The sequence below is a fragment of the Staurois parvus genome, unplaced genomic scaffold, assembly GCF_062004578.1.
Source record: "Staurois parvus isolate SC_StPar_1 unplaced genomic scaffold, SC_StPar_1.0 ptg001506l, whole genome shotgun sequence".
In the NCBI taxonomy this organism is placed as follows: Eukaryota; Metazoa; Chordata; class Amphibia; order Anura; family Ranidae; genus Staurois; species Staurois parvus.
Genome location: NW_028319302.1, coordinates 487,016 through 513,624, shown reverse-complemented (window position 1 = coordinate 513,624; position 26,609 = coordinate 487,016). Strand labels below are relative to the sequence as shown.

Sequence of the window (26,609 nt, the reverse complement as noted above, 5' to 3'; positions counted from 1 at the left end):
GGGGAAGTGTCTTGGGTAGATGAAAAAGTAATTTTATTCACCAGATCCCCAGCACCCAGACAGCCAGGAGTTTACTCTCCTACATTTCAGTGGTGGACTGTCCTTCAGTGTCCTCACATCCAATGCAAGGCTTTAGACCCAGCATTGTATTCAGTGACCTCAGAGGAACTGCAGCAGCATAAGGGAGAAAATGCTGTGGGCAAATAAAAATATAAAAATGTGGGCAACGACATGGAAAATGATGTTTAATGTTGAAAATTGTCAAGTAATGCACTTGGGGGCTAAAAATATGACTGCTAGTTACTAGATTGAAGATGAACCTCTGTGGGAATCCTGGATAGAAAAAGATCTGGGGGTCCTAGTGGATGACAGACTCAGCAACGGCATGCAATGCCAAGCTGCAGCAAGCAAAGCTTGCAGAATCTTAGTGTGCATAAAAAAGGGTATTTACTCAAGAGATAAAACTATAATCCTGCCGCTTTATAAAACTCTGGTCCAGCCACATCTGGAGTATGCTGTCCAGTTCTGGTCACCAGTCCCCAGGAAGGATGTGCTAGAACTGGAGAGACTCTAGAAAAGGGCAACAAAGTTAATAAGGGTACTGGAGGACGTCAGTTACAAGGAACGACTACAAACAGTTAACTTATTCTCCCTGGAGAAGAGACACATGGGAGGAGATATGATAGCGATATAAAAATAGTGATAGTGATTCTAGTTTAGGAAATAAACTGTTCAGTCTCAGGGAATATAAGAAGACACAGGGTCACTCAATGAAATTGGAGGAGAAGTGGTTTAGCCTTAAACTGCGTAGGGATAAGGGTGTGGAACTCACTTCCACAATTGGTGGTGGTGTCAGTGGGAAGTATTGATAGTTTCAAAAATCTTAGATGAGCATCTTAGTGAGCACACTATACAGGGATATGGGATATGATCTTTGACATGAGCATGCACACACCCACATAGCATGGACTGGTGACTTTTTTCAACCTTGCCAACTATGTAACTATGCAAGGTCTAGCAAGGCAGAGGAGCTTGCTCATGTGGAGGGTCAAGTAAGTAAAAGTGCTTTTTTTTCTGGCATCCTAGACATAAACTGAAATTTAACCCCTTGCTGTGCGGGGTCATTCCCACTGCAAAGGAGGATTTTTGTTTTCCCTAGAGTTCAGCATTAATAGTAGATTTATTCCTATTTTGTCTCTCTAAGACAGGAAGTGAAATAAATCTCAAATTTGGGAAAACGATATTTGCATATGGAAATAGCAAAAATACAGAAGTATAGTTTCCAACATTATAAATTAGTATGGCTTGTAGTGTGGCATGTAACTTGGTTTTTTATATTTTGGACAAAATAGGGCCTGGGGTACACTGAAAAGAAAGTGGAGGAAAAACAAGCCCCAGCATTGATGTCAGTGGCAGTAATAGCATATCTAGCACAGATGTTAGTGGGAGCAAAAATATACTATCATTGGTGGTCAATGGAAGACATTAATAGTAAACTGCCCAGTATGGAGGTCAGTGGTAGGCAGTAATATTGAGCCCCCATATGGAGGCCAGTGGCAGGCAGTAATTTTAAACCCCCAGTATGGAGGTCAGTGGCAGGCAGTAATATTGAGCCCCCAGTATGGAAGTCAGTTGTAGGCAGATATTGTAAATCCCCTCCCCACTGGTAATTAGTGCAGACACTAAAGCACACCAGAGAAGATGCAATTTTTTTTGTTCACCAAGCTGGTTGAAAAAAAAAAGGATTTGATTCCCCTATCAACACCAAGTGTGTTTATGGGAGAATCAAATTTTTTTTTCTTTCAGTCCTCCCACTGAGCCTTTGTATTCTCACAACGTCATCAGAATACATTGATCAGTATTTCTGGCTGTAGCTGGCAGCACTGATCAAGCGATAAAAAAAAAAAATTAAACCGACAGGCTGGTTGTACAAGAGTCATTCAAGAGATTGACTTCTGTACAACCAGCCTGCCCATAGATGGATGAAAGTTTGGCCAGTCCCTGCTGAACCAACCGAATTTCTATCCATCTATGACTGGCTTAAGAATTGGAAGTCGGTGGCAGACAGTAGGAGTAAGCCCTCCAGTATTGCTTACTATTATTATAATTAATAATAATCCCCTTCCAACATTGCTGGTCAGTGGTTCAATTACCTGAAAACAAGCCCCCGTGCTGTACTCTCTCTTCCACTCAGCCAGGACGCCTTTTGTCAGGCAGAGATCATTCTAACAGTTCAGGCTGCTTCCAGCACCTGGCAGCCCTCTTCCACTGCATGGCAAGCATGCTTCAAGTGGTAGTGCCCAGTTAACCAGTGCCATTGGACATGAACCACTTCTATTGGGCTAATATACTAAAACTAGAGCGTGCAGAATCTGGTGCAGGTGTGCTTGGTAGCCAGTCAGCTTCTAACTTCAGCTTCTTCAATTAAGCTCTGACAAAAAAAAATGTGGAAGCTGGTTGGTTTCTATGTGGTTTGCACCAGATTTTGCACTCTCCAGTTTTGGTAAATAAACCCCTATGTGTATTAAACTAGTTACAAAGGTGTATAGTTTTGTCGTCTTTGTCATGTATTATTATTTATTTCAGGTGAACAGTAATGGCAGTGTACTTCTGAGTGAGATAGTAGGCAGCGTCAAGCTGAAAGTCTACCTCTCTGGAATGCCCGAGTTAAGGCTTGGACTGAATGATCGGGTCCTATTTGAATTAACAGGACGTAAGTATCAATCACTGGGGGTGGGAGAGATTTTTACATTTATTTTCATCTGTCTGATTCAATAATGCAGAAATGCACAGTAACAGTATTTTTCTAATCTTGTTCAAATGGCTGTAAAGGATTTTGAAGCATTCATTGAATGTAGAAGAAAATATTCTAATCTTGCTTGTTATTGGGGAGGAACTGTAGACACTATTATCCACTGCTGACATAAATGTGCAAGGTGACTACTCTGACCATTGCTAAGTGGCCTTGCAGCTCTGGTTCCTGGGCTGCAGGGCACTTTCTGCATGGACTTTAAGATGTTCTCTTCTTGTAAATGTGCCTTTCCTCATTGGACTAAGTTCTTGTCCCATAAGCTTGCTGGCAGGACTCCTGCCTTTAGGCCTACAACGGGCTAGAGATCACGTTACTGGCAACAGCGTGCTACTGACAGGATTGCTAGAAAGGTCAAACTGCTCACCACTTTCTATGGTATATCTCTCTCATGGGCAAAGCTCAAGTTTGCATTAAAGTATAACTTAATCCAAGAAAAAAAAAATTCCAGAGGAAATTTCACTTCATTTTGTGTCCATATCATGGTGAAGACTAGAATGTTTTGAAGGCCTCTCTTGAACCTCCTGCCCAACTCTCCTGAAGGTGGAGAAAGAGCGTGTAAGGGCAAGGAGTGGCATAAGTGCCAGAATAGCTAGCCGGTGAAGTCCACTCTGTAAGTGGGTAGAGCTGGTAGTCACAGTCCTTGGAACAGGGTGCAGGAGCAGCTTTGCACCAGGGCAGACGACGGATGCAGGACCAGAAGACAGGCAGCGGTAGGCAACAACTAGACAGGGGGCGAGGGACCGAATCAGCAGGCAAAGCAAGTCCAGGAGGCAGGCCAAAGTCAGTAACAGTTGAGCAAAGCAGTACAGAATCAGCAGGCAAAGACAAACCAGGCAAACAGACCAGGGTCAGTGTAATCAGGCGAACAGAGCGGAGACAGGAGCAAAAGGGAGGTTCAAAGGCAAGCCAGGCTATAAACAGATAAACTGGTTACAGCGCTGAGTAAACCCTTTGGCGCTATATAAACTCAATGTAATAATACAGTGGATCAGGTCTCGGGAAACAAGCTGAAGAGTATTATTATTATACAGTATTTATAAAGCGCCAATGGTTCGCTCAGCGCTGTACATTACAAAGGGGGACAGAACATGTGACAGAACAATAACAATACAATGCAAAACATGAGGGGATCGAGGGCCCTGCTCTTTCGAGCTTACAATCTAGGAGGGAGGGGATAGTGGTACAGGAGGAGATAGCTCTGGGGGATGGAGTGGTAGGAAGAGTGGAGGAGGTCGGCAGGTTCGCAGGGGGTGGGGTAGGCTTCCCTGAAGAGATGGGTTTTCAGGGTGCGCCTAAAGGAGAGGAGAGTAGGTGATAATCTGATGGGTTGGGGCAGGGAGTTCCAGAGGATGGGTGACACCCTGGAGAAGTCCTGGAGGTGGGCATGGGAGGAGGAGACCAGGGAACTAGAGAGAAGGAGGTCTTGTGAGGAGCGGAGTGTGCGTGCTGGGCAGTACTTGGATATTAGGTCAGTGATGTAGTACGAGGCAGTATGGTGGACAGCTTTGTACGTCAGTGTTAGGATTTTGAATTTGATCCGTTGCGCAATCGGAAGCCAGTGGAGGGATTGGCAGAGGTTGGTGGCGAAAATGGAGCAGTTGGAAAGGTGAATGAGTCTGGCAGCCGTATTCAGGATCGACTGAAGCGGGGATAGCCAACGGCGAGGCAGGCCAATGAGGAGGGAGTTGCAGTAGTTGAGTCGTGATATAATGAGGGAGTGGATGAGCTGTTTATTGTTTTCTGGGTTTAGGGACGTGCATATTTTGGCGATGTTGCGGAGGTGGAGTCTGCACAAGTTTGTTAAAGATTGGACTTGGGGCTGGAAGGATAGGTTGGAGTCCAGAATGACACCAAGTACTCTGGCGGGGCGGGTTTGATGGTGGCGTTGTTGGATGTGACGGAGAAGTCAATGGGGGGTGGTGTCCGGGCTGGGGGGAAGACAAGAAACTCGGTTTTGGAGAGGTTCAGTTTAAGGAAGTGGAGCGACATCCAGTCTGATATGTCGCTCAGTAGGTGTGTGATTCGGGCGGAGACCGAGGGGGTGAGGTGGGGGGTTGAGAGATAGATTTGTGTGTCGTCGGCATAGAGGTGGTAGTTGAAGCCGTGAGAGTGTATGAGTTGGCCAAGGGAGGAGGTGTAGATGGAGAAGAGAAGGGGCCCGAGTACAGAGCCTTGAGGGACCCCAACAGAGAGGGGGAGTGAGGGGGAGGTGGTAGCATTATAGGTAATGCTGAAAGAGCGTTGTGACAGGTAGGATGAGAGCCAGGAGAGAGCAGAATCTCTGAGGCCGAAGGAGTGTAGTTTTTTGAGGAGGAGGGTGTCAGGAATGGACTCGCCAATAGTGTTGGGACTCACCTGCCTTGTGGTTTGCAGTACCAGGACTGGCCAGCGGGTGCTCTCAGCAACCAGAGGCTCACTTCTGCAGTCAGCCAAAACACCTGAGGCTGATTGCAGGAGGTGCATATAAGGAATGGCCAGACTTGCAAGCAGGGCCTTGGTGTATGTTTCCCAAGAGCCCCTGTACCTGCATCCTGTCTGCTTCCTGTCTGATCCTGCTTGATCCCTGACTTTGATTGAACTCCGCCTGTCCTGACCTCTGCTATTCCTGACCACTCTCCAGTCTGCTCCTTTGTACCTTGTCTGCCTGATTGTTCCTGACCCGGCCCGTCTGACTACGCTCTGCCTGCTCCTTTGTACCTTGCCTGCCCATTTGCTACCGACCCGGCCTGCCCGACTACGCTTAGTATTGTTCTTTTGTTATCTGTTGGGGGTTTTGGTTTGGTTTGTTTGCACTGTGTTTATGTTTAGTCTTGCACTGCGTTTATGAATTGTTTAGTCTTAAATAAATTATATTGCTTATACTACATCTGAAGCCTGTGTTTCCCTGAGTCAGTCCACACACCTCTGGTCATACCCGGAGCCCTGACAGAGGTGGTGGTCGACTGTGTCGAAGGCCTCAGAGAGGTCAAGGAGTAGGAGCACTGAATAATGGACATTAGCTTTGGTGGTTAGCAGGTCCTTGGAGAGTTTGAGTAAGGCAGTTTCGGTGGAGTGTAGGGGACGGAAGCCGGACTGTAGGGGATCGAGGAGGTTGTTGTCGTTGAGGTGAGAGCTTAGGCGGGTGTAGACTAGGCGCTCGAGGAGTTTAGATGTAAATGGGAGCAGGGAGATGGGTCTGAGGTTGTTCGGGTCATTGGGGTCCAGGGAGGGCTTTTTAAGTGTGGGGGTGATGTGTGCATGTTTCAAAGGGGAGGGGAAAGTGCCAGAGGAGAGGGAGAGATTAAAGATGTGGGTGAGGGAGCGTAGGATGGAGGGGGAGGGAGGTCGTAGGAGTTGTGAGGGGATAGGGTCGAGGGGGCAGGTGGTGAGGAGGGCATCAGAGAGGATCTTGGAGACTTCCTCGATGGTAGTAAGGTCAAAGGTGCATAGTGTTGGGGGGGCTTCAGTATGAGGAATGTAGGGTGGGGTGGAAGTGGGGGTCAGAGCAGTGGTGGGGCCGTGGGAGAGGGGTGATGAGGGGGTAGCTGAGTGAGGGGGAACGGGGTTGGAGGGAGTTTGAGCAGCGGCGTTATGTTAAGGGAGAGGGGGGATGAGGGGGTAGCTGTGTGAGAGGGGATGGGTTGAGAGGGCATGTGAGTTGCGGCGATGTCCTTGCGAATTGTGTCAATCTTGTTTTTGAAGTGATTGGCAATCTCAAGGGCAGTGAGTGAGGTGCTGGGTGGAGGTGGGGGTGGTGAGAGTAGAGAATTTAAGGTGAAGAAGAGTCGGCGAGGATTGGAGGAGAGGGCCTTGATGAGGCTCAGGAAGTAGGCTTGTTTGGCAGTATGGAGGGAGGAGGTGTAGGTGTGGAAGACAGATTTGTAGCGGGTGAAGGCTTGTTGGGATTTGGTTTTGCGCCATAGTCGCTCCAGGGCATGACTGTGTCATTTGAGGGTTTTGGTGTGATCAGTCTGCCAGGGCTGGAGCGGTCAGGGTCTGATGTTGCGTGTGGTTAAAGGCGCTAGTGAGTCAAGGGCTGTTGACAGCGCGTTGTTGTAGGCAGTCATAGCCAAGTCGGGGCAGGACAGGGGGAGGATGCTGTCGTGGAGTTGATCAGCTGCAGAGTGGAGGGGGGCAGGGTTAAGGCTGTGGAGGTTACGGCTGGTAGTAGTGTGACATTTGGAGGGGTAGGCGTTGGAGGACGAAGAGATAGAGAAGGTAATCAGGTTGTGGTCAGAGAGAGGGAAGGGGGTGTTAGTGAAGTTGTGGATAGCGCAGCGGTTGGAGAAGACAAGATCAAGGATATTACCGTTGGAGTGGGTGGTGGATTGTATGCACTGTGCAAGTGCAAAGGAGGAGGTTAAGTGGAGGAGATGGGCTGTGTCCGGGTTGTCGAGGTTGACAGGGATGTTGAAATCCCCAAGGATGATGGTGGGTAGCTCAGAGGAGAGGAAGAAGGGTAGCCAGGAGGAAAAGTGATCCAGGAAGCGGGATATGGATCCAGGAGGCCGGTATATCACAGCAATCTTCAGGGGGGTTGGGGAGAATAGTTGGACGCAGTGGGCCTCGAAGGAGGAGAAGGATAGGGAGGGGGGGTTTGGGAGGACTCGGAAGGTGCTCTGCGGTGACAGGAGCAGACCAACCCCACCACCTTTACGACCGTTAGGCCTGGGTGAATGGGTCCAGGTGAGACCTCCGTAGGAGAGTGCAGCAGGGGAGGTAGAGTCAGTGGCCTGGATCCAGGTTTCCGTAATCGCTAGGAGGTTGAGGGAGCGGGAAACAAAGAGGTCGTGGATGGCAGTAAGCTTGTTGCACACCGATTGGGCGTTCAGGAGTGCACATGAAAACGGGGGGGAGATTTTAGGGAGCAGGGGGACAGATACTAAGTTACGGGGGTTGCGGCAGGACGTGGAGGCGGGAGGGTGTTGTGCGGGTGAGGGAGGTGGTGGAGGGCCAGGATTCGGGGAGATGTCCCCCGCGGTTAGGAGGAGGAGAAAGGTGAGAAAGGTGGCATGGGAGCGGGATGTGCAGGAGCGTGAGAAACTACTAGTGGAGGTGTTCGGGTCAGTGGGAGAGTGGAGTAATAGGAGGAGGTGGTGGGTGCTGTAGAGGGGCGAAGGAAGCAGTGAGGACACAATATACAAATGTTTGGGAGGAGCAGAGGGATATAGTGAATGGATTTTGGGAACGGAGGAGAGGAAAATGAGGAGGAGTGGAAGAGGCATTTTGGGGAGGTGATGAGAGCAGTAGTAGGAAGATGATAGCAATGAGGGGGAGATGTACAAGTTTTGGGGTGGAGCAGAGCGGTAAAGAAATGAGATTTGGGAACAGAGGATAGTTATATGAGGAGAAGAGGGGGCGTATTATATAAAGGTACACGGAGTGGGACTCAGGTATGTAAGAGATGTTTCCCAGGGTGTTTGCTTGCAGTCTGTCCAGCGTGCAGTAGAGTTTCTTGCTGTTGTTGTGTCTTCCTGCTGCTTAAGTTCTCCTGCTTTAGTTCAACTGCTGTGTTTAACTGCTTCGCACTCCTTCAACGCAGCACTCGAACTAAAGCAGCACCCCCATCAGTGACTGTGCCCCCCATCAGTGATCTCCCCCCATGAGCTGATCTCAATTTATAGGGAGATGCTCAAATGAGCATTCAACTCCACCAAGAGTCGATGCGTTTTTCTAGTTAAGAGCGGAGATAGGAGATAGTTGCATTTAGTTGCAGTTTAAACAGGCCAGTTGGTGCCAACGGCACACGTTAATTGGTATGCGTGCATGCTTACGCACAAATGCAAGCATGATGAACTGGAATAGTATGCCTAACATTGCCTCTTCGCTTACAAATATGAGCATGTGTGCAATGAGCATGTGCATAGGCCTCCACTGGTTTTCTGGTGCTGGGAAACTGGTTCACCTTACAGCCCCTGGTAAAGGTAACAAGCAGCATCTTTCCAACAGTAACGAAAATGGGGATTAAACAGTTTTATTAGTGGAGTGGGTACGGATTAGATTTCTTTTTTAGGTTTTTGTTGCTTTCTGTGTCCTGCTGGTGAGATTTGTCTTGCTTATCCATCAGCAGAACAGGAAGTCAGAGGAAATCCTCCCCCAATGATGACAGACCTCAATGAAAACCAGACCAGTTGTAATCCTTTTTGGGTTCTTGCAGCATATGGAGGTGTGATTGTTTTTGCTTCCCATCATAGGCAATAAGAACAAGACTGTTGAACTGGAAGATGTAAAGTTCCATCAGTGCGTTCGTCTGTCACGCTTTGAAAACGATCGTACCATCTCATTTATTCCTCCAGATGGAGATTTTGAGTTGATGTCCTATCGACTAAACACACAGGTATCCAGTGTAGTATGTAATATCAATATACAAGGTTATAAAATATACATTAAACCCCTGATCACGTAACTGGCCGCTCACATGCCAGTACTGCCATTGATTCCTATTTTAGATGCGATTTAGATTTGTTTAGATTGTATTTGGATTGTAATTTTCTTTATATCATGCTACAAGATTTATTGCGTTTGTATCACCATTATAAATAATATATTCTATGACCGTTTTTTTTATTTTTTTTTTATAAATTGCATGCTCTAAGATCAACTGTGAAAAAGACTTGATTGTACTTGGGGCATTACCAGGGGCGGACTGACCATTTAGGCACTCGGCCACTGCCCGAGGGTCCCGGGGTCAGTAGGGGGCCCCATGAGATGCCCCTGGTACCTTTCATAGGCTGGTTTGAGTGTGGACGAGGACACAGGGGCCCCATGAATTCCTATTGCCCGGGGGCCTCATAAGTTGTCAGTCCACCCCTGGGCATTGCAACCTAATAGATTTCAGTTAAAGAGACTGGGATTTTTTTTTCCCATACAGTAGGATTGCGCAGCACCGCAATCCGGTGCCAGCTGTGTCCTCCGGACACAGTGGAACACCAATCATCGGACGAGACCTCTGTGGGAGGTCCCGATCATGTGATCACTGATTGGCCAATCAGTGATCACATGCAGAATAGTAAGCAAGATGTCACTTCTGACATCATTGCTTACTACATGTGAAATCTGTGAATGATCACAGAGGTCACATGGTACAAGGTTATTCACAAAAGCCTTGTAACATGTGACAAGCTGTGACCAATCACAGCTCATCAGTAGTTCTCAATGGCTGCAAGAATGCAGCCAGAGAGAAGGAGAAATTACTGCTTTTACAGCCTTTATGGGTGTAAAAAGCAATCAGTGTAAGAAAAAAAAAAAATCTTCATCACCCCCCACAAGTAGTACAGTGTCATCATGGCAGTATATAAAAAAAAACCATAAATAATAATATAAAAAAATAAAAATAAAATGTAAAAAATAAAAGGTTTAAAAATTATAATTTTTGGTTATAAACTAATTTGGGTTATTTTTTTTTTTTTACTAAAAAGATAACAGAATACATTTTGGCCAAGATTTATGATATACTATTTATTTTATAAAATAAAGTTTTATAAGAACACTTTTTTTCAAAATTTTTAAACTTTTCCATTTATATAGCAAAAAAAATAAAAATCCCAGTGGTGAATAAATACAACCAAAATAAAGCTTTATCTGGCTCAAAAAAATGCTAAATAATTCATATTGGTACAGTGTTGCATGACTGCGCAATTGTCATTCAAGGTGTGATAGCGCTGAAAGCTGAAAATTGGCCTGGACAGGAAGGGGGTAAAAGTGTCTGGACTGGAAGTGGTTAAAGAAGTATGAATGCATATTTGTGACTGGTACTGTTTGTGGGGAAGCATAACAGTTAAATAATAACTGATATAATTCAACAAAGGATTACCAATAGATTATGGACAAAAGCCTTTCTATAGGATAAGTGCCTCCATGAAAACTGATGCAAATTGTTTTGAATGTGATATAACTTTAAATCCTATGTGGGATAATAGATTTTGTTTGCTAGTATCCAAATCAGCTAGTACTATGTATATTTGATTACACCTATCCTATAGAATCAATAAAATCTTTCATGGGGAAGCTTAGCTGACAATTGAATAAAACCTGCTTTCAATTTTGTAGGTGAAACCGTTAATATGGATCGAATCAGTGATTGAGAAGTTTAGTCACAGTCGATTGGAGATCATGGTTAAGGTAAAGTGCTTTTTACGTCTGTCGTATCTACAGCTAGGTGATATCTCTTGCACCACGGGGTGACATAGACAAGAAGATAAAAGTGACAAAGAGTTTGTCCTTCCCACCACAGGGTGGCACCACCCAGGAGGAGCTATATGACATGTAGTCTGTCCCTCCTACCAGAGGGTGACACCACCCAGGAGTAGCTATGTGATATGGCGTCTGTTGCTCCCACCACAGGGTGATGCAGGCAGGGGAGCTAAGTGACATAGGGTCTGTCATTCTCACCACAGGGTGACAACACCCTGGAGGAGCTATGTGATATGCAGTCTGTTCCTCTCACCACAGTTTGACACCACCCAAGAGGAGCTATGTGAAATGTAGTCTGTCCCTCCTACCAAAGGGTGATGCAGGCAGGTGATCTATACTATATTGTCAAAAGTATTGGGATACCTGCCTTCACATACACATGAACTTTAATGGCATCCCAATCTTAGTCCTTAGGGTTCAATATTGAGTTGGTCCACACTTTGTAGCTATAACAGCTTCAACTCTTCTGGGAAGACCGTCCACAAGGTTTAGGAGGGTGTCTATGGGAAGGTTTAACCATCCTTCAGAAATGCATTTGTGAGGTCAGGCACTGATGTTGGACAAGAAGGCCTGACTCGCAGTCCCTGCTCTAATTCATCCCAAAGGTGTTGTATCAGGTTGAGCAGGCCAGTCAAATTTCTCCACCGTAAACTCCCTCATCCATGTCTTTATAGACCTTACTTTGTGCACTGGTGCGCATCATGTTGGAACAGGAAGGGACCATCCCCAAACTGTTCCCACAAAGTTGGGAGCATGAAGTTGCCCGAAATATCTTGGTAAACTGACACCTTAAGCGTTCCTTTCACTGGAACTAGGGGGCCAAGCCCAACCCCTGGAAAACAACCCCACACCATAATCCCCCCTCCACCAAACTTTATATTTGACACATTGCAGTCAGGCAAGTACTGTTCTCCTGGCAACCACCAAACCCAGACATGTCCACCGGATTGCCTGTTAGAGAAGTGTGATTCGTCACTCCAGAGAACGTGTCTTCACTTCTCTAAAGTCCAGTGGTGGCGTGCTTTACACCACTGCATTGCACTTGGTGATGTAAAGCTTGGATGCAGCCATGGAAACCTCTCTATACACTGTTGTGCTAATCTGAAAGCCACACAAAGTGTGGAGGTCTTTAGCTACTGACTCTGCAGACAGTTGGTGACTTCTGAGCACTGTGCGCTTTAGCATGCTCTGACCCCGCTCTGTCATGTGACGTGGCCTACCACTTGGTGGCTGAGTTGCTGTTGTTCCCAGTTGCTTCCACTTTGTTATAATATCACTAACAGGTGACCGTGGAATATTTAGTAGCAAAGAAATGTCACAGATGGACTTATTGCACAGGTGACAACCTATCACGGTACTACGCTTGAATTCACTGAGCTCCTGAGAGCAACCCATTCTTTCACCAATGTTTGTAGAAGCAGTCTGCATGCCTAGGTGCTGATTTTATACACCTGTGGCTATGGAGGTGATTGGAACACCTGAATCCAATGATTTGGAGGGCTGGCCCAATACTTTTGGCAATATAGTGTATGTGACATGAAGTCTGTCTTTCCCACCACAAGGTGACACAGACAGGAGGAGCTATGTGGCATGGAGCCAATCGGTGACACAGACAGGAGGAGCTATGTGGCATGGAGCCAATCGGTGACACAGACAGGAGGCTGTCTTAGCTTTATTTCTACCTTTGCTAGTCAGACTAACACAACACAAATTACATAGTTTAATTACCAGCTGCTAGAACTAAACTAGGCTATAAGAGAAAAATAAACCAACATGAATACAGGCACTTTTGGAAAGGGATTACTATCTTGTTGGCAGCCCTAGACATAAAGGGGTTGATTTACTAAAACTGGAGAGTGCACAACCTGGTGCAGCTGTGTATGGTAGTCAATCAGTTTCTAACTTCAGCTTGTTCAGTTACCCCTTTACGCGGCCTCCCAGTGTCTGGGCCTAGACGCCAAGCGGCCGCACATTTGAATTCATGTAACAAAAAACATATGTGCTGAGAGCGCGCACCCTGCGCGCTCCCAGCACACATGTCCGGTACTCACGGAAAGGTCCTGGTCTGCTCTTTCGATCGGGACCTTTCCCGATCATGTGACCGCCGTGACGTCACGGCGTTCACATGATCCCTAAACCACGCCCCACCCGCCCCACTTTCCGGCATCTGAAACTCTTAAAGGGCCGGGAGGCGCTGGCAGGAAGGTGTTAAGCTTTGGCAAAACAACTTAGAAGCTGATTGGTTTCTATGCAGAGCTGCACCACATTTTGAAATCTCCAGTTTTATTAAATCAACCCTAAAGTGACTTTTCCTGGTCACAGCAACTTTACATTTGACATTTCCTCTGAAATCTCCTGCAGACATTTAATTTCTGGTTTCTCTTACACTAGGCTAAAGGTCAATTTAAGAAACAGTCTGTAGCAAATAATGTGGAGATCTCCGTTCCAGTTCCGAGTGATGCAGATTCTCCAAAATTTAAAACCAGCGTCGGAAGTGCAAAATACGTCCCAGAAAAAAATGTGGTTGTCTGGACAATCAAATCCTTTCCGGTGAGTAAATGCAGTGGACTTGTCATTAGTTTAGGGCATGCCCAAACACAAAAGGGCCTTCATTTCATTGTGCTTGAACCTCTGATATTACCTTCAAATAGAGAGAGCCCCTTAGGGATCCACACTGCATTGTGGGAAGCGGAAGGTATCTAGAGCTTTAATTAAGGCTCCATATTGGTATTCATATACAGCAGCCTTTCTCAACCTTTTTAACATGGTGGAACCCTTGAAATAACTTTGTGGTCCCATGGAACACCTACTGATAATTACATCTACAGTTCATAGTGCATCAGTGTAATGGTCACTGAGAAGAATGCTCCTTACATTTGTGGCCACTGGAAAGAATCTCCCCATTAAAAATAGCTATGTCTGATTATGGATGAATCGAAATTCAGCCGGTTCAGCAGGGACCATCAGAATTTCGATCCATTTATAGCTGGTCCTGTTCAAGAGGAGGCGACCTAGTGATCAACTCCCCTCAAATGGGACCTTTGGAAAATGTTTGTTCGATCAGCGCATGCAGCCAGTTGGCTGCAGTGCTGATCAGTGTATTCTGATAGCTGAGAAGTCCTGCTGTCAGACTACAATGACACAGCAGGGAGAATTCCTTAATTTTCCTTGAATGAAGTTGGCTGATGGGGAAAAAAATGAATCATCTATGTCCAGCTTAAAAAAGATCATTGGTGTCAGCGGTTACTTACCTGAGAGGCAGTTATTGCTCACTGCTCAAGGCACCCCTAGCAACCTGTTGGAGCAGCCATTCTCAACCAGGTTTCCATGGAATCCTAAGGCTCCTCCAGAGGTTTCTAGGGGTTCCTTGAGCTGCCACTAGCTGACCCCCCACCAGAGATCTTTTTTCGCTGTCTGTAAGGATGGCATTCAAACCACTGATGTAAGTGGAGGTGGCATTCTTCCAACTGGCCCCAAATGTATGCGTCATTATTTTTGCTGCAAACTGATTTGGTGTCTATTTCAAGGGTTCCATGGGGGAAGGGAAAAGATTGGGAAAGTCTGCTCCAGAAGAGGCTGATGAGCAGTGGGGTTGATTTACTAAAACTTGAGAGTGCAAAATCTGGTGCAGCTCTGCAAAGAAACCAGTCAGCTTCCAGTTTTTTTTTGTCAAAGCTTAATTGAACAAGCTGAGTAAGAAGCTGATTGGCTACCATGCACAGCTGCACAAGATTTTGCACTCTCCAGTTTTAATAAATCAACCCCATTGTGTCCTCTTCTGGTGACAGCTATCAGGTCAATATGAAACTTTATACGTTTGCCATAGCATTAAATTTATTATCAACAATATATTTATAAACTTGAAGAACCCATTCTTAAATTGGAGCTTCACTCATTACAAAAACAGGAAAATTTTTCATTATAATTTGTACCCTGTCATGCAAAAACTTTCAACTTTGTGGCCTAGTCCAGGCCTGCTGCTTCCTGTGATGGCCATGTCACTGCTATCCCAGGAGGCAATATGTTACCACGTACGCACATGTGCCACAAGATGCTTCACATGCGCGGACTCTCCGTAATTTTGCAGGGGAATTTTCTGCACATGAACACAAATGCTGTGGGTCTCTATGGTGCCCATCTAGCAGAAAATGATGGCATTTGTGTGCATCCCTTGCATGTACACAGATGTGCCACCAGTCTCTGCCAAGTCCCAAATACCTGGTAGATACCAGCAGTGCATTTGCACAAGTGCTGGATTTTGGAAGATCGTATGATGAAGGGGCAGGGGACTGATGCTGTGGTGAAGTTCCGCTTTAAGTGAACCAGCTCTTTTTTTTTTCTCTTAGTTATGTTAGATTATGGTTAAACTTTGTTGTTTTGCATCTGTAGGGTGGTAAAGAGTATCTAATGCGGGCACACTTTGGGCTACCCAGTGTGGAGACAGAAGAACTAGAAGGAAAACCTCCAATTGGCGTCAAGTTTGAAATTCCCTATTTTACAGTTTCTGGAATTCAGGTATATATACTTCAAGGATAAACACAAAAACAAAAAAATGTATATATTGCAGCTTACTAGTCCTTAGATGTGTTGGCTGCATTGCTGTTTGTTTCATTTGTCTGGTTAAGAACATTTTCAGAAAGTACCTGTTGATCAGACATTGTGTGAGCTGAACCTATAGCACAAACCATGTTCTCTTCCTTCAGTAAACCACAAAGCCCCAGGTAATGGAGATGAACAAAGGCAGGCATATTTGTAGTTCAGCATGGGTGGCAACCATGGTTCCTTCCATACAATACAGTACATTGAAGGAGTGTAGCTTCACAGGGACAGGAAATGTGTTACCAGCTGGATTACCGGATGAAAATGAAGGGGGAAAAACTCTGGAAAGAAGAACTAATACAGGCATCACATTGAAGAACTGGTAAGCTGACATAAATTGATTTAGGTTTTTTGGGTTTATATACGCTTTAAGGAGAATTAGTCAGAAACAGGCATTTGAATATCCAACCTTAAAGCTGACTGTAGACACTAGAAATTCGAACCATGGATGACCCTGCAAGCATGCCTCGACCAATCAATTTAAAAATTGTTTGAGCTGGGTGAAAAATTATCTGCTGAATAATAAAATGTTTTTACATCTTTTTCTCTCCTTTTTTTTTTCTTTAAGGTCCGGTATATGAAAATTATTGAGAAAAGTGGGTATCAGGCACTTCCATGGGTCAGATATATCACACAAAGCGGAGGTGAGTACTGCAAGTAATTAACCATTTTATAAAAAGTTAAATCTGAGGTATAAGCTGCTTATATTTTGCCTTCCATGGTTCCTCCTTGTCCCCTCCTCAACATGTGAAAGACATCTTTACATGCCCTTTTTGAAACTTGGCAATGTCATCACTGGACCTTTGTGCTTCTCTGTGCAATGCAGGCAGATCATGGCTGGTGGGAGGGGTATGCAGGGTGGTGTAAGTAGCTTTTCTGAACACATCACATGTTGTCTCAGTATTCCTCTCAAGAGCCCTCAGCCCTGATGCAAGAAGTGGGCTGGTTCTTGAGAGGAATTATGCAAATATCAAAATGCCTTCACGGCAGTGTTCCAGTCTGGTGAAGTGGGCATTCTTCTTTTTTTTTGTAACAGTTGCATTTATTGAAATCGTACAAAAGTATAAACAAACCAAGGTACATGAACACAATCAGGCTCGTTGCATACATTAGATAAGCAATATATACAAACTTCCAATGTTGAGATTCTTTTTTTTTTTTCCATAAGGTTTATTAATAAACTCAGAGCATACAATAAGTACAGGTAATACAAGGTATCAGTCGGAAATACAATAGGAGGTAATGCACATACAGCGAACAAAAAGATACATAGACAAAGAATCAGACGTAAGTCATCCCAGGGGAAAGAAAACGGGAAAAATGAGAACATGCGAGCACAGGAACAATAAAGGCATATCTGGTCTCAAGCACTTATTCAGCATATTGGAATCACAGCACTGGCAGGGTCAATGATATATAACCTCAGTTACCAAGCAGAAGCAAAGAGCAGGGCCAGTGAGTCAAAGGTATGCATTGGAAATGTATACAGTAGGTGTGGAGGGGGGGTGCAAGGGCTTGTAGGATATGGCCTTGTACTTTTGATGAAACTGAGGTAACCCACTACAGGTTGCCAGCACGTGGGTAAAGGGTTCGGGAAAGGAGATATGTAAAAGTAAAACATATGCGCAGCTGGATTGCAGGTAGGGTGTAGGGCTCCTATGAGTAGAGAAGTGTACCAAAAGAGAAAGGGGAGAATGAAAGCTAAACTCTGAGTAACAAAGCAGGGAAATGGGGATTAAGAATTTAAGGATAAGCATGAAAAAGAAGGGAAGAGAGGAGAAGAAGAAAAAGAGAAAAAAAAAGGGGGGGGGGATGGGGGGGTTGGGAAAGGGTCGAACGGGGAGGAGGTGTGGCAGAGTAGGAGGGTAGGTAAGTCACCTTTACTCTAGACTCCCAGGGCATGAGAGATATGCGCAACCCTGGCAGAGAAGCGAGCTGGGGACAGTTACAGGCGTATCAGGGTGCCAAGCGTAGCTTGCTCCAAGCAGTGCAGGACATCGAGACAAAGAAAGGACCTCAATCACAACCTTGAAAAAATAGCCAATATATCGCCAGAAACACTACGGGGTATCAGAGAGATTCACAATCAATCAGCAAGGCCCATGAAAGAACGATATTCAGGGGTCGTTCGGAAGTGAATCCAACAGGAGCACATATGAGAAAATTTAGTAGGGTTATCCAGAGAAGAAGCAATCAGCTCTTCCATTTCAGCAATTCTGTTCAAACGTATGGAGATTCTTACAGAAACAGCCTTTTAACACGGGTATAGTTAATAATCACATACATACTACGGTTCTGATGGTAACAACCCCCAAAAGAAAGGAGTCAAGGATAAAAGCACAGAGCGGGAGCATTATGAAAAAAAAGAAAAATGGGGGGGAAGGTTAAGATGGGGAAGGGGGGAGAATGGTGGAGAAGAGAGAGAGATAACACAAACAGTAGCAAATCAGACAAATAACATTCTTGTCACAACCTCAAGCGGAAATACCAAAAGTGCACCAAAGACTATACCGTAAGGCCCTGCGCCTCCACCCACCAAACCCATATTTTTTTAATTTATTTGGACAATTTCACTCATATATGAAAGTTTGTACAAGCGAAGCGCACCGTTGACTGCAGACTTCCAACCCGATACCGTGGGAGGGGTAGACAGCTTCCGTCTCAATAAAATTTCCCTTCTAGCGTAATAGAGAGAGTGAAAGACAAACCGTTTGCTATGCTTACATGCTTCAATGAGGCCTAACATCATAATCAGCGGATCTATGGGAATGGACAGCTTTACCCACTGCGTTAATAGTATCTACAAAAAACCTCCTGCGCTCACAAGGACTCCTACCCTATAACCATAAGCTGCTGACACTAAGCTTATACCCAAAATAAGTGAATAAACAGTGCAAAAATTATGAGTGCAGCGCTAATTAGTATCTAATAGAACCGTAATACAATATATACTCAATCCCCAAAATAAATCCAAGATACTCAATACATATACAGTGTCATGCATGTATTCCCTCATGGGGAATATCTCGTGCAAAAACGTGAAAATAAAGTAATATATACTATAATAACATACATACTAATAATAAACAGTGCCACACAAAAAGTGCACAAAGGGATAAACAATAGTTCAAATACGAGAAAAGTCCAAAGTTAATAATAATAATACTGATGATGCTGTGCTTAATGATGAACTTCACACTCCACTCTTCATGCAAAATTATGTGCAGTGTACGTGATTCACAGGTGACAATCCTTAACAGCCAAATGCCCCCTCACCTCACCTACTTTTTGGTATAAAAAGTAGATTTCCACTCACAAAACGATGAATCTTCCAGCCTCTCATCTTGAGTACACCCATAGCATGTGGTAGGAGGCTGGAAGATTCATCGTTTTGTGAGTGGAAATCTACTTTTTATACCTATTACCAATATAATTACTGGTTGCACTATGGAGGGTCTCTGCTTGTGTCTTACTATGACCCTGGGAGGAGCTGGCTGCTAAACTGGTGGACGCTGGAGGAGGAAGATATTTTCTAGAGAGTGATCCATACTGATAGGATCATGTGATCCTGAAAGCGTGCTGGCCCCTTGGGGTCTAAGGAAGGAGGTGAGGGGGCATTTTGGCAGTTAAGGATTGTCACGTGTGAATCACGTACACTGCACATAATTTTGCATGAAGAGTGGAGTGTGAAGTTCATCATTAAGCACAGCATCATCAGTATTATTATTATTAACTTTGGACTTTTCTCGTTTTTGAACTATCGTTAATAGTATCTAACACCCTGGTCCAAAAAGAACATTGTTTCGAACATTTGCAAAACATATGGTGAAACGTGCCCTCCACCATATCACAGCGAGGACATGTTGCCGATCTACCAGGATATATCGCAGCCAATCGCCGCGGGGTGTAATACACTCTGTGGAAACATTTCAGTTGTATAAATCGGTCCCTGGCTGAGATCATGGTAGGAGGGCACTGTAAAAGACAATCCTCCCAATCATCCTCTGACAGGGACGGATGGTCTGCGTGCCATCTACTATAAAGCAACTGCATTCTAGGGGCAGATAGGGGTAGCAACAAGGAATGGAGAGAGGATAAAGGTTTATGCAAGTCCTCCTGCAACAACAAGTTTTCAAGAGGGTCAGTCTGTACGTTAGGGGGGAAGGAAATTGGGCGGCCACAGCATGTCACAGTTGTAAGAACCGAAAAACATCCAGTTAGGTAAGCCATAGATGTGTTTGAGTTCATCGAAGGAGAGTAAGACACCACGAGGCATAACATGGCTCAACGTTTGATTCCATGTCGAGCCCACACCACAGGATCTGTTATCGTGTACAGATGGGGAAGCATAGGATTGTCCCACAATGGTGTGTGAGGGGAGTAGGTGTTGTTTACATTGTATTGAGTTTTGTCTGCACACCTTCAGGGTCGTCAGCATGGGAGTAGTGATGGCCAGATTGGACTTCAGACCTCTATGAACCAGGTTACTAAGTTATGCATAAGAACGCAATACCGCTGCCACCAGGATCACAGCTGCATTATCCCTAGGCCGGGAGATCCACCAGTGCACCATGACCAGAACAGCCACCCAGTAATATAGCAGTAACTTAGGTAGTGCCAGGCTGCCCCAGTTAATAGGTAAGTGCAGGGTAGATTGGGAAAGTCTAGGGGTCTTCCCAGCCCAGAGAAACGCAGAGACAATACTATCCACACGACAGAAAAAAGACTGCGGGATCTGTACCGACGTATGACAAAAAAAGTAAATAAACTTAGGAAGAAATGTAATTTTAAAAAGATTAACTCGGCCTATGGTGCTAATAGGAAGGGAAGACCAGGCATTACATTTAGTCTTCAAATGTTGTAGGAGGGGGTGAAGGTTGTCTGAAAGGTATTTTGTCAGGTCGTGCTGCACCATTACACCCAAGTATTTAAATTTGGAAACCGATCTAACAGGGGCAAATGCAATGTCAGGCAAAGGTCCCGCCACAAGAGGAAATAATATTGACTTCTCCCAATTTATGCATATCCCAGAGTAACAGCCAAAGAGATTGATAAGGTCCAGTGCCGCTCTGAGAGACGAATTGCAGTCCTTCAGATATAGGAGAGTGTCATCCACATACATGGAAACCCCATCCTCCCAGTCGTCCACCGGTAACCCGTGCAAGGTCTTGGAAGAATGGATCAGGCAAGCCAAGGGCTCAATCAGCAGGGCAAACAGCCCGGCATAAGTGGGCAACCCTGCCGAGTGCCCCTATGGAGTGCAAAAGGGGGAGAAATAATACTGTTAGTTCGTACTCTGGCGAATGGCGCATTGTACAGGCATGGGACCCATGAAATGAAATTAGGACCAAATCTAAAACGTCTCAGAGTCTCCCATTCGACCGAATCGAGGGAGATTGGCTGATAAGAGGAGCAGTGAGTCGGGTCCTTCCCAGGCTTTAGAATCACCACTATCACCGCTTGGAGCATAGAAGGGGCAAGTTTTCTGTCTCAAGTAGTGCATTAAAGAGTGTTTGGAAGCAGGGAGCCAGCTGTTCTATATATGTTTTATAGAATTCAATTGGAAAGCCATCTGGACCCGGCATCTTGCCAGATTGGAGAGCGCCAATCACCTGTTGGATCTTCTCCAAGGAAATCGGAGCCTCCACCCGGTGATCGAGGAGCATTACTGATGGAGGGAGGGAACTATATGTAAACAATACAGTTCTCTTCCCTGTCAGCTCCTGCACACTGCTTACAGTTGAAAGTACTAACACAGCACACAGTAAAACAGCACACAGTTAACCCTTTGATTGCCCCATATGTTAACCCCTTCTTGCCCAGTGCCATTAGTACAGTGTCAGTGCTTTTTATTAGCACTGTATTGGTGTCACTGGGGATGTCAGTGACACCAAGTAATTTCCCCCCCCCCAGTGTCAGAATGCCTGCCACAGTCTTGCTATAAGTCGCTGATTGCCGCCATTACTAAATAAATAAATCTCAATATATATACCGCCATTTGTAAACGCTATAACTTTCATGCAAACCAATGAATTTACACATATTGGGATTTTTTTTTTAGCAAAGACGCGGAGCAGAATACATTTTGGCCTAAATTTATGACAAAATTAGATTTTTTATTTTTTTTTACTGGACATGTTTTAACAGCAAAAAGTAAAAAAAAAGTTTTTTTTCTCCAAATTGTTGGTCCTTTTTTTTTCATAGCGCAAAAAATATAAACCGCACATGCAGTCAAATACCACCAAAAGAAAGCTCTATTCATGGGGAAAAAAGGACATAAATTTCATTTGGGTGCAGCATTACATGACTGTGCAATTGTCAGTAAAAAGAATGCAGCGTCATAACACAAAAATGGCCTGGTCAGGAAGGGGGGTAAATCCTCTGGAGTGCAAGTGGATATTATACAGGTTACGTTATTACACATGGGGTACCATTTTTTTTGTGCCGTCTTCATCAATGCCCTGGGACAAGGCTGAGGCTGCCTTGGGGGAAAACTCAACCTTAAGGTGGGCCTCTACGCTTAGAGATGAACGTACATTGTACTACAATTCTTGGTTCTCTGTGACAATGTACACTTTCCCTGTAGTCTGCATTTAGGAGGGCTATGCTGAGCCTTGTCCACATCCACCTGTCCAGCGGTTTCCATTCCCCAGTAGCGGAGTAAGCCCCACCGTGCACCTTGCACGGGATCCACATGTGCACTCCACTTAACTTTTGGATCAGCGTACCTCTGTACAGGATGGGAACCCCAGCGGCTTGAATCTGCTCCTGCTGGTCTGGGAGACAGACCGCTGGCAGAAACCGTGCCGACAACATCTCCCTTGCTGCTAGAGGCCACTCCACCTATAACAGGTACACGTATCAACAGGCTTCTGTAAAACTTCCATCACCCCAGGTAACTACTTGTGTCTTCACTTTACTCCACACCGATGTCTTCATACCCCAATGTGTTAAGACCCACTTGATGAACCACATGTGCCAGTTACTTGCAATACACCCCTTTCAGTAACTTCAGACCAGGACAACTTTCAATACTTTACATTTCAAAGTCCAACATACAAGTACAGGGTCTTTCCTAAGTCCCTGCTCCTAACTATAGGCTTGTGCTGTCTTGACACACCTGCAAAGGTGAAGTCCAGCAATTAGAAGTCCTTCAGAGGCATTCCCCAGTGCTGATGTCTTTGGGACGAACCCCGACGTTCAGGTGACTTGACATCCCCATGATGATAAGTGACATCCTTCTGTTCCTCATGGGTGTCATTCGCCATCTCTCACTCTTACTTGCACCGGTGTCTCTCTCTTCTTTCCCCCTTTTTATCTTTCTCATACTGGACCACTGTGCCTCTTATATATCACAGGACCAGTGGGCCAGACCTAGAGAAGAACCCACTAAAAACCCAAGAAATGGGAAAGGCATTAACTCCTACCCTCTCAGCCAGGACAGCGCCTGACTATTTTGATCTGCTTGCAAATCGGCTGAATTTCGATCCATGTATGGCCAGCATTAGGCAGGCTGCTTTTGCATGCATACCAACCTAAATAATGCCAATATGAAATGCTGAACCTCCATGATTAAAAGAACTGATATCCAGTGAATGAAAAGGATAGGGCCGGGACAGTAGGGGAGTAGTGAAGAAGACAGATAGGGTGTATACTAGAATTGGTTTATGTTTTGTTATAACTTTAGCTGGCCATTTTTGATCCAATTTTGCCCACTTTCAATTAATAAAAGTGATCAGATAGATCAAGGCACCCTACTGTCAGCCTTGAATCATTTACGTTTCATTAAAAGCTGTAAGTTGTAGGCAGCCTTGATCCATTAGGACATTTTTTGTGATCTAAAGCTGGTTATTGGGTTAGCCCTAACTCCAAATTTTCAGTATGTTTATGGAGGAATCCAAGTCCTGCTGCTTGCCATGCACCTTCCGAATTGTATTTTTTATATATGCCATTCTTAAATTTATTTACCACAGGTACTTTATATAACGCTATCAATTTACGCAGGGCTTTACACATACAGTATTTATTATACATACTTGAAAATAGATTTCACACAACTGTCATTTTTTGTTCTTCCACCAGCCATTGGGAGGAGTGACATTTACACCCCTGCTGAGGGAATATATGTCCCTAAAGGCATTGCCTCTGCTTTAGTAGTAGGGGAAGACAATGTAGTGGCGGCACCAATCAACTTTATTGTGGGTGAATTGCGTAGTACTGCATGCTGCAGTAATGCCCACTCGTTACACCCACAGTGTGATTATGCTGTAGTGTGGAGGAGCTGGGGGTGTATCTCTGATGGCCAGGCTGGCCAGAAAGTTCTAGGTGATGTTGGGTGCAAAACTTAAGTGGCACTTGAACTATGGAAAAGTTTGAAGTTATGCAGTAGGGAGGGGGGATTGATGTTAATAGAAGATATTTTGTTATTATACAACCAGAATAGGTTGCACTATGAAGGACCATCTAAAAAAGGTGAGATTGGAGTTGAGATTACACCCAAGTGTATATTCCATATTAGACCACAGAACCACTGGGGTACCTTTTCCGCCATATAGCTACATGTGTAGCATCTATGGTCAGCTGCCTGCAGAAATTCAAAGGTGAGACAGAATATGTTTTCTTGTTCAAACATTTTATTGAATATAAGAAACAAAAAGAAACAAACTGAGGACAATTCATGTGCACATATGAATACAGAAGAAAATAGGTAAAAATGTCCTGCAGAAACGGGGGAATAACATAAAAAAGCATGTTGCATGGAACCATAAAAAAAACATGAAGGGATACAATAGTATAAAGGAAGGTAGGAACTGAATATACTTCAGAGAGGGAGCTGTGCTCCCAGAAACCATGTGAGGGTTCCATATGATACAAGGGGGGTGAGACAGAGGGGAGCAGAAAAGAGGGGGGAAAAGTAGGAAGGATGGGAAAAGAAGTAGGGGAGGGCGTAAGAAAGGGCATGTGACTTCCAGAAGAGAATAAAGAATCTCGAGGCCATATCAGTGTATAGCTTGACATATAGGGTAGCTACAATATGTGATTAGAAAATGTCAAGGAAGGAGCAATGAGCCGTCAAAGTTCAGTGGGAGCAACCGTTCCACCCATGGGGTCCATATCGACAGAAATCTAGGAACAGTGTCTAGGATGGTGGCTTCTACTTTGGCGTGAATCATAGCCTGCATAACTTTGTTCCTAACTTCTAAAATACACAGGGATGGAGACTTCGGCCATAATCTGCTTAGCTGCAGTGGTAATTTGCCAGAGGAGTTTAAATTGAGACTTGGAGACGCTGGAAGGGTGTAAATTTAGGATGGCTATATAGCTACAAAGAGCAGGGATAACATACGGAAGACTTCGGCCCAAAAAAGGTTTAGGCTACTGGGCAGGTCCACCAGACATGAAAATAAGTTCCTTCCATCGCATAACTCGGAAAACATTCAGAAGGATAGTTGGGGGTGTATTTAGCAATCCACTCCGGGGCCAAATACCATCGGGTCAAGACTTTATAGTTAGTCTATAGGGCTACTACATCTGAAGAGGACTTAGTAGCAGACCAAATACGGTCCCATTCTGCAGGGTCCAAATGATGGCCCAGATCCATCTCCCATCTAGTGACATAGGAAGGGCGAAGTGGGGTCTCAGGGGTAGAGAGGAGGGTGTAGATATCAGAGATAAGGCCCCATCTATGGGGATCCTTATCACAAGATCATTCAAAGGAAGACATCGAACGAGCTGCGCGGGATTGGACGGCGTGCAGTGCATAAAAGTGCTGTAGTTGGAGGTATCTAAAAATTTATGACGCCGGTAGAGAATGTGACTCGTGGAGGGATGGGAAGGATTTGAAGCCTCTGTTATTCAAAAAATGGTGGGTATGGTGGGTATGGAGTAGGTTAGCTGAGGACCAGTGTCTGAAGAATTGTGGGGAGGACCAGGCCGGGGGGGGAAGATATGAAAGCAGGGGATTATGCTGCGACTGAAGGGAGTAGTGGGATTTTAGCTTGTCCCAGAGTGAGATATAATGAAACGTTATAGGATTACGAAGTGGACGGTGATTGGACGGCCGTAGCCATAAGAGGTTAGCAGTTGAGAGGGGGTCACAATCGATCAATTCAAGGAGAACCTATTGGGGGATTTCGTGGGTCGCATGATACTTAGGCAATTGTGCAAGATGCGCTGCTTGGTAATACTTTGTAAAGTCTGGGAGGCCTAGGCCACCCCAGAACTTAGATTTATGGAACTTAGATAGTGGAACAGAGTATACGAGGACGAATGGGGCCCCAGACGTATGTGTATACACGTCGTTGCAGTATACGGAGATAGTGTGCAGGTACATGGATGGGTAGTACTCTAAACAGGTAAAGTATTTTAGGGAGAATGGACATTTTCACGACAGCGATCCTGCCCATCCATGCCAATGGTAGGGAAGACCATTTAGTTACTAGTTTTGGTAGGTGGGACAACAAAGGTAAGTAGTTGGCTGCTTAAAGGTCAGAGAGGTTAGAAGTTAGTTTGATACCTAGAAAAGTGATAGAGAATGGAGACCAGGAAAACGGTAGAACCTGTTGCAAATGAGCCAAATCCTGGGGAGGAAGGGAGATGTTAGGAGTTATAGATATCTGGGGATCAACTTGGAGGCCAGAAAAAAAGCCATGGTCCTTTTGGAACTAGAGAAGAATTGGAGCGGAGGCCAGTGCAGAGGTGGGAAAGAGGAGCACGTCGTCTGCGAAGAGACAAAGTTTATGTTGGGAGCCTCCTACCTCAAGTCCTCGAATATCTGAGTTGGCTCTTAACAGGAGAGCCAGAGGCTCAATGGCCAGGGCGAAGAGTAGGGGAGAAAGCGGGCAACCTTGACGGGTACCATGCAGGATTGGAAACGATAACGACTTGTGTCCTAGTTATCTGACTCTGGGCATTGATGCACAGTATAAGAAGAAGATCCATGTCAAAAAATGGGGTCCAAAGCCCCAGCGACGTAGAATATAGGCCATGAGACCGTGTCAAAAGGCTTTCTGATATCTAGAGACAA

The 26,609-nt window shown here is 45.1% G+C and overlaps 1 protein-coding gene across 1 annotated transcript in view; it reads left to right on the top strand.

The window, feature by feature from the left end:
• AP1M2 (adaptor related protein complex 1 subunit mu 2) overlaps positions 1–26,609 on the top strand; it is a 47,113-nt gene that overhangs the window by 16,988 nt on the left and 3,516 nt on the right. Inside the window, exons 6-11 of the mRNA XM_089662633.1 lie at positions 2,587–2,713; positions 8,986–9,128; positions 10,841–10,912; positions 13,376–13,534; positions 15,374–15,499; positions 16,152–16,227. Of these exons, the coding sequence (XP_089518759.1) occupies positions 2,587–2,713; positions 8,986–9,128; positions 10,841–10,912; positions 13,376–13,534; positions 15,374–15,499; positions 16,152–16,227 (703 nt within the window). The remainder of the gene's footprint in view (positions 1–2,586; positions 2,714–8,985; positions 9,129–10,840; positions 10,913–13,375; positions 13,535–15,373; positions 15,500–16,151; positions 16,228–26,609) is intronic.